The sequence below is a fragment of the Bison bison genome, unplaced genomic scaffold (assembly GCF_000754665.1).
Source record: "Bison bison bison isolate TAMUID 2011002044 unplaced genomic scaffold, Bison_UMD1.0 scf7180017864108, whole genome shotgun sequence".
In the NCBI taxonomy this organism is placed as follows: domain Eukaryota; kingdom Metazoa; phylum Chordata; class Mammalia; order Artiodactyla; family Bovidae; genus Bison; species Bison bison.
The window spans coordinates 5,809,368-5,817,839 of record NW_011494680.1 but is presented as its reverse complement, the minus strand read 5'-3'; the positions used below and the strand labels follow the sequence as shown (position 1 = coordinate 5,817,839).

At 48.9% G+C, this 8,472-nt stretch overlaps 1 protein-coding gene across 1 annotated transcript in view; it reads right to left on the bottom strand.

The window, feature by feature from the left end:
• MCM4 (minichromosome maintenance complex component 4) overlaps positions 1-8,472 on the bottom strand; it is a 12,008-nt gene that overhangs the window by 2,065 nt on the left and 1,471 nt on the right. The window contains exons 2-12 of the mRNA XM_010839010.1: positions 8,431-8,472; positions 8,244-8,345; positions 7,174-7,269; positions 6,996-7,091; positions 4,992-5,130; positions 3,858-4,078; positions 3,367-3,487; positions 2,700-2,959; positions 2,071-2,436; positions 1,520-1,647; positions 618-825 (exon numbers count right to left, since the gene is read on the bottom strand). Of these exons, the coding sequence (XP_010837312.1) occupies positions 618-825; positions 1,520-1,647; positions 2,071-2,436; positions 2,700-2,959; positions 3,367-3,487; positions 3,858-4,078; positions 4,992-5,130; positions 6,996-7,091; positions 7,174-7,269; positions 8,244-8,345; positions 8,431-8,472 (1,779 nt within the window). The remainder of the gene's footprint in view (positions 1-617; positions 826-1,519; positions 1,648-2,070; positions 2,437-2,699; positions 2,960-3,366; positions 3,488-3,857; positions 4,079-4,991; positions 5,131-6,995; positions 7,092-7,173; positions 7,270-8,243; positions 8,346-8,430) is intronic.

Here is an 8,472-nt window from a genome sequence, read left to right as displayed (position 1 = left end):
GATCGCGGTGCTGGGGAGGCAGCGGAGGACTTGGCCTGTTCACACCCTGGGAGGATCGAATAGCAGCAAGCCAAGGGGCGTTGACACAGCACACAAAAGGTAAACTGTGGCGTGTGGATGACCTAATTCTCTCAAGATGATGACCCAGAGGGAAAACTACGAATCACTTGTAACAGTCACTTGAGCATCTTCAGGGCTGTCAGGATGGAAAACCCACCGAAGCACCAGGAACCTTTGTAGTGTCACAACGTCCATGCGTGTGTCACCAGGCACTGCTGCCCACTTAAAAGGTACTGAGAAGTGAACGTAAAATACTTCCAGTTCTTTAGAAATGAGCAAACGCAGCTCAGAGACCAGAACTACAAAGTCACTAAGTATTAGCAGCCTCACCGATATTTCAACTCAGGCATCCTGGTCTTAAATACACTGTGCTTACAAGAACTTAAATATAAAAAGAGCGCACAACTTGTAGAAATCAATCCTTTTTCCTCTTCCACACTTGGAAAAGTCAATTTTGCAACACAGGAAGGAAAACAGTTGTAGAAGACAGTGTTGTTCTCAACTAAAGACCGTTTCAGAGCCGAGCAGGGCCCAGCAGCACTTCGGGCCGCAGGTACCTCGATGAGGGCCTGGCTGGCGTCCTGGCTGAGCCTCGGCATCACGGTGCTGTGTGCGTAGGCGATGTAGTCCCTGAGCACCGCCATGTCCATGCCCTCCTCCTGTGCCTCCTCCTCACTCTGGTAGTACAGGGACACCAGGTGGTGAGCCAGGCGCCGGTCGTACGCCTCATCCTGGGGGTCCAGCATGAGGAAGATCAAGTCAAACCTGAGGAGACACGGTGACGGTTCCCAGTCAGAACACCCAAGCACCTGAGGCCTCCGTGTGAGGGCGCAGGCGTGCCCGGCCCAGGTGGCCTGAGGAGCCCAGGCCCCCGGGTCTCCTGCCCTGGCCCTCAGTCTGCCTGGGAACAAGTGTTGGGCGCTGAAGGTGAGTCAGAAGCAGGAGGCCCCCGAGGGAAACACTGCTGTGATTCTGAAGACTGGAGGAGGTGAGTGAAACACATTTAGCTGTGCTGGGGAAAAGCAACTATTTGTGTAAGAAGTGAAGGAACCAAATTCTAAAACCCATTTATGAAATATCCATCCTTGAGGGGAAGCCTGCGTCACGTCTCCCCTCCCACAAATGCCGCTCTCAGACCCTTGTCTACTGCAGGAAGCTGCTCTCTGCGCTCTGCTGATTGTCTACAGCGGCTATAGGACCGAGCGCAGCAAGAGGTGGGCTTCTGACAGAATGGAGCACACAGGCCCCAACTGCTCCAAGAAACGAGCATGCATCAAGGTGAGCAAACGCGTGGTCCTCACTTCAGGACCCATGACTGAGCAGACATGCAGAACACACCGCCATGAAGAGATGACGATTGGCTGTGTTAATCCTGGTTATTTCCTTCTCACCCTCACCCTGAACCTTCCACAGATGAGTAAAATAAAACCATCTGTTTGATGAACATGTGCTATCATACCTTGATAAGAGTGTGTGGGGCAGCTGGATGTTTTCAATGGTGGTTTTTTTTGGATTCCACTGAGACTCGATCGGGTTTGCTGCTGCCAGGATGGAGGTGCGGGCGTTGAGCTGACAGATGATCCCAGCCTGCCGGAGGGACAGATAGTGCAGTTAGCAGCCTCACAGTGAGGCCGGCAGGAGCTGAGAGCCCCTGCCTTGGGTGGCCTTTGCCAGGGACCCCTGGCACCACAAGCCTGGTACCTGCAGCATCCACCGGGGAAGCCTAAACTGGGTTTCACACCAAGGATGGAGGGGGGTAACATTTGCCGTGGCTACATCCTTCTCAAAAACCAAACCCCTGGCGTGAGACTTAGGACAAACTCAAGTTCTGAGTGCCAGGCGTTAGAGGTTAGTACTGCACAGAGCACACAGGTCCCATAGAGTCCACTCAGATGGGCTGGGACCTGACAGCAGGGTGTTGGCCAGCCCCCGGAGCTGCAAGTCCAGAGGCTGTGGTTCAGGCCCCACTCCCCACCCCCACGCAGACCTCAGAGCGGGTGGGTGGCTGACCTTGGCGATGGACAGTGTCTGCTGCTCCATGACCTCGTGTAGTACGGAGCGCGTGCTTTCATTCATCTTGTCGAACTCGTCGATGCAGCAGACGCCGTTGTCGCTCAGCACCAGGGCGCCGGTCTGCAGCACCAGCTGCCGTGTCTCAGGGTCCTTCATGACGTAGGCAGTGAGGCCCACGGCGCTGGAGCCCTTCCCGGACGTGTACTGGCCCCGTGGGACCAGGTTGTGCACGTACTGCAGCAGCTGGGACTTGCTGGTCCCTGGGTCCCCGCACAGCAGGATGTTGATCTCCGAGCGGAACTTGCCCCTCCCCGTGTGGCTGAAATCCTTTCTAGTCCCGCCGAAGAGCTGAAGCAAGATTCCCTGGACAGACGGACAGACAGGTCTCAGCACTCACCTGAGGTGGGCGGTGGAGAGGCAGGGGGCTGAGCATGGATGGTGAAGAGATCAGAGAACGAGAGCATGTCAGAAGCCATGCGGGCCCTGCCTGGAAATGGGTGAGCCGCGGGTGGAGATGAGGGTGCGGCCTCTGTTCCACCCGAGGCTCAGCCTTTCTGGTGTTCACACCATCTGACCCTGAGCTTTCAGGCCTGGCCATAAGCAAGAAGCCTTTCCAGGTCAGTTACCTTCTTTATATCTTCATGCTCATAGATGCTTGGTGCCAGGGCAGATGCAAGCCTCTCATAGATGTCTGGCTTCCTGGAAAGCTCCTTGAGCAACTCCACACGTTTCTCAGAGAAAAGTTTCTGCTCTGCTTCTTCGTCAAGGCCATGCAGACGCTTTGAGTCGGTCTTCCGGTAGTGAATGACATCAATGTGGGTTTTGTAGACAGACTTCACATTGCTCACTCTGGGGTTGATGCGAATGGGGACGGCTCGATAGATGCCTGAGGGCACAAAGGACACCTCTCACCCGCCTGCTCTCAGCCCAAAGCGCGGGGAGCGGGGCTCTGAGCACAGCCGAAAGGCTGACTGGGGACCCCCACCTCCGCACGGCGCCTGCTTGCTGCTGTGTTCAGTGTGAGACAGAATCCTCATTTCTCTTTAAGTGAATGTACACTTATTAATAATTTGACTAAAAATTCTAAAATCCTGTTCCAAAAGCCTAAAAAGAAAGGAAATCCAAAAGGCTAATATATTTAAAGTCGCTCACTAGTTATTTTGGACAACAGCAGGAAGACAAACTGCTGTGTGGGAAGGCACCACATTGGAGGTCAGAGGCAGGCACTGAAAACAGCAGCCCCAGGTCATGCGCCCCCGACCAGGTCAGAGGCCTTAAGGTGGAGCCCCTCACCTGTGACGTGCACTCTGTCCCCAGGCTGGACCTTGTCCACGAGGTCATTGTGAGCAAAGAGGACGACCGTGTGCGGCGTCTGCCCCGCGGGCATGTCTTCAGGGGACTCCTGGAGCTTGATCTGGAAGGATGGGGAATGGACATCTCAGGACATCCAGATACCTGGCACCTCCACTGCCCCAGGGACGTTGTTCTGGAAGATGGCTATGCTCACCACAACACACTAGTCTCCAGCAACTCAGTCTCACCTCCATTACGAGAGCATTGTTGAGTAATGCTCCCCTATGTGGGGTGGCCACATCAGGGTGGCAGTGGGTGAGCCTGCATCACCCCCTGCCTGCTTTTCCAATTCATTCTGGACGGTACTCCCTTCCAGGTCAACTCAGTCAGGAAGCGCGGTTTTAGGGTTACACGAGTGGGCAGGTTACAATGGGCTTCAGAGGGCCCGGCAAGGGCAGAACAAGGACAGGGCACGTGGAGGGGGCACGCACCATCTGCTTGTCGGAAAACACAGAGCGGTTGTGGATGAGGGCCATGCTGTGGCTGGTGTGGCAGCGCTCGCACACGCAGGGCTCGGCAATGCGGCCACGGTCTATCTCCACGCGGGCCGTGTGGGCACATACTTGGCACTGGAAGAAGGCCTCCTGCATCTCTGGAATCAGCTGGGATGTCCTGATCACCATGCCACTGATGGCGATGAGCTGATCAATGTCTGTAAGGCGGAGAGAAGGTGGCTCGTCCCAGCTGGGTGTGGGCCTCCCCAAGGGTCTGGGTCTGCTGTCCAGCCCTGGAGGACCTCACCGCAGGCCGCATGGGGGTGCTGGAGTCACAGGAGACGCTGTGGCCAGAGCACCGACACCTCACTGGGCACCCTCAGCTCTGGCCTGGGATGCCCCTCCTGTGTCCAGCCAGATTCCTCTCAATCCCTCAAGTCCACTGACCTGCACTGAGCTCAGCTGGCCCAAGGCTGCCTGGGGACGACCGGACTTATGAAGCAGCTGCAACAGCCCATGTGCTTGTGATAATATTCTTTATAGCCACACCCACCACCCACTATACATGTGGGGTTCACCTGTCCCACTAATAACTGGGGCCCTGATATAGCATTTCCCCAAATAAAGAACAGAAGCTTCAGGTCTGCTTTCCAAACCTTCCGATCAGGGCCCAGAGTGCGCCGTCTCCTGGACTGAGACCCCTACACTGTTCTTCTGCCTCTTCTCCTTCTTCCCAAACCAGACTTTCTCCTATGTATCAGGGAAGGGACCATATTTTATAGATCTGTTTTCTATACTGATTCTGAGAAAGTGCATACTTAGTAAAGTAACTAAAACTATTATCATTGGGTAAGTTTACCTTAAGATAGAAAACTGTCAAAAGTTATATCTTTTATATAATTTCACTTGTCACTAATAAAAAAAGGTATGGTGGACTCCAAGCATACGGCACAACAGAGCCTGGTTTCTGCTCCTGGTGTCTGTCAACTCACAGTCCACCACCGTCACTGTTAGCAACTCCTTTAAGGTTCCCTGGTGAACTGACTCTCACATAAGGTATTTTCCTGCTGTTAAAAACATTACCTTCTATATGTCAACAGTATCTCAATAAAACTGGGGGAAAGACAGTACCTTCTGGATTCAGGTTCCTCATATTCTTAGTCTTCAAGGCGTTGAATGGTCTCACTTGAATCTGATGCTCTAAGATTGAGTCAGGGTAGCGGTCAAAGAAGATCTCATTGACTGCCATGTCAAAAGTTGGGATGACTTCCTAAAAAACCAAACGTAGGATGCCAAGCTATGCTTGTATTTTTTGCTTAGGATTAAATATAATAAAGCAACTGACATTAACAAGGGATAAAAACAAAAGAACATGGTATAATCCAGAAGCATTACCCTAGAAATCACACATGTGCAGTTCACAAACCCTTGGGCATGCTGCAATCTCATACATCAGCACTTTCTCACTTGACTTAAAGAGGCGAGTCTACAGTAGTTTCTTCAGGCCGTGCTGGCATGACTGTAGGCTTTTAACTAGTAACACAAGCCCATATTTTCATGTCTTTTCCTCCATATCAAAATGATAGCAAAGTAGGTTAAACCATAATTCTTACTCAAATTTGTTAACACCTGTTCTCCGTTCTGTAGATGAGGAAATGGCTGCTCGGAAGCTGAGAAACTGAGCCAAGGTTACACAGCAATTCAGCAAAATCAAGACTTAATACCAAGTCTGCTTGCCTCCAAAGCCTACAGCTATTAATAGGATCAGTACAGCTGATGCTTTGTTGATAAAGCCTGGCCTTAAGCCCAGAGAAGACTGTAGTATGGTTAACACATCCTGTTAAGACATGGAAGGCGTGTGACCATTTTCATTCAAGATATTTCACATCAGCAAACCCAACGCACTATTGTGAGTCACCCGTTACCTTATGCACATACTAAGAAACACTGCCAATCAAACTACGACATGCCAGCAAAAGTAACACAGATCTTGATTTCAACGTTAATATGTACAAAAAAGTGTTCAACTTAAAAAAGAAAGAACATGGTTTAGGAGTTTGGGGGTAAATTCCCTGGCGGTCCAGTCATTTGGACTCCAAATCTCACATGCCATGAGGCATAGGCCAAAGAAAAAAAGAGAAAAAGGAAAAAAGGCTCTTTGAGGCATATTCTATTACAAAATTTTTTTTTTAAAGTCTCATTGACTTTTTTATTGGGATATTGTAGATCAGCATGCAGGTGTAAGAAATATAAAGATCTGAGTCTGCCCAGTTTCCATTAATGATAACATTTTGCAAACAGTCTAATATCACAAGCAGATATTAACTTGGTACAGCTCACCTATATTCAGATTTCCCAGTTTTACGTGTATTCACTCTTGTATGTATATGCGTGTGTATCAAGTTCTATCAATTCTATCACCTGCATAGGTTCATGAATCTGTCACCATAGTTAAGGTACTGAATAGTCCTTCAAAGCCAGCAAGATCCCTATGTTGTCCCTTTGTCACCATACCAAGCTCCCCCTCCCCTATTCCTTCTCTGTAACCCCAAGCAACTACTCATATGTCCATCTCTAAAATTCTGTCATCTCAAATGTTATGTAAGTGGAACTGTATATTACCTTTTAGATGTGTATGTAACCTTTTGCTCCCGTGGGATCCATCCAAGTCCCAGTAAGTTTTACCTCTGAGGCATGTTCCAGACTGGCCATACCACAGCTATTTGCCCACAACTGACCTGAAGGCCATCGGGGCTGATTCCAGCTATGAACATCTGTGTACAGGTTTTTATGTGAACATACGCTTTTGTTCCTCTGGGATAAATTTCCAGACATGCAATTGCTGTGTCATAGGATGGTTGTATGTTCACTTATTTTTTTCTAATTGGAGTATACTTACTTTACAGTATTCTATTAGTTTCTACTGTACTACATGAATCAGCCCTAAGTGTACACACACACCTTCCTCACTACTATGCTGTCACAATTTGTCCCATCCTCTCATCCCCCGTAGTGCCCCCCCACACACGGGCACTCTGCAGGCATATTCTGTTACTGAGAAGACTGCTATCCAGAAACCCTGCAGGTGTTCTAGATGTTTACTGTAGTATGCTAAGGTCAAAGCCAAATTCTTACCTGTGGGTAGCAGATGAGCTGTCTGTAGAGATTTGTATCAAATGATTTTATGTGTTCACAGTTTACGTTTAAAAACGGCTCTCCAGTAACATTAATCTATAGAATAGAACAAACAAATTATATTCTAATTGTTTTTACAACAGTTAACCTGAATTTTTAGGTAAGCACATTTCATTACCTCTTCAAGTCGCTGCATGTACAGAGGTTCAGTAATGTCTATGCCAACATTTTCTTCTTCTTTAGCCAGAGGATCAATGAAACGCTGAAGAAATCTCTAAACGTAGAGAATAGATTAAGCAGCTACTCAAGTTATGGGCACTAGGGTTCATGTATCTTTTCAAGTGCCCATCAATAAACAATTGGCTAAAGATGTGATGGGACTTCCCTGGTGCTCCAGTGGTTAAGAATTAACCTGCCAATGCAGAGAGTATGAGATCCACCCCTGGGAAGAGCCCACATGCCTCGAGGCAACTAAGCCCCACAACTACTGAAGCTCACACAACCTAGGGCCCATGTTCTGCAACAAGAAAAGCCACAGTAGTGAGAAGGCCACGTACCACAACTAGACACAGCTCCTGCTCACTGCAATGAAAAGCCCCGGCGTGGCAACGAAAACCAGGCAAACGCAAACACAGTGACATATGTGTGTTTATATAAAATGGAATACAACTCAGCCATAAAAAATCGGCCACTTGCAGCAACACAGATAGGTGCAGACAATATTATACTTAAGGAAGTACATTAGAGAAAATCAAGTACTATGTATCACTATCACTTACCTATATAACCTAAAAGATAACACAAATGAGTCTACGTACAAAACAAACAGACTCACACAGAAAAGAAATGTGTGGTTACCAAAGAGAAGGGGGAGAGGGGAAGGGAGGGATGTATTAGCAGTATGGGGTTAACAAACACAAACTACTTTATGTAAAATAGAAAAGCAACAAGGATCTACTATATAGCACAAGAAACTATGTTCAATATCTTATTAGTTACCTAAAATGAAATCAAATCAGAAAGAAAATGTATCACTGTAACTCTTTGCTATTGTAAGCCAACTCGACTACACAAAAATAATAGTAGGAATAGTGTCAGAATTTGAAAACAAGCACATTTTTTCTTCCTGAAAACTACATCTATGATTCTGACCCACATAAGCATCTGTGCCTAAACACTGGGGCACTTGGACACAGGTCACACACACTTGCTCTCACATTTTCGAAGCCTGGAGAAATGGTATCTCACCTGAAAGTTTTCTTTGCACGTCGCCACGTTTACATCTGTTCCCCAAATCACGAGTTTTTGGCCCAAAGACTGCTCGCTCGCCACTGTATCTTCTGCGGCCGGCTGCACAGGAAAAGCCGACGGGAGCGGGTTCGGGGGACCGCCCGCATCGCGCACCCCACCGCGCCCCGACCGGCCCTGGACTCACCCCGTCCGAGTGCAGATCCACCTGCAGCCCCTTCCGGGCCGA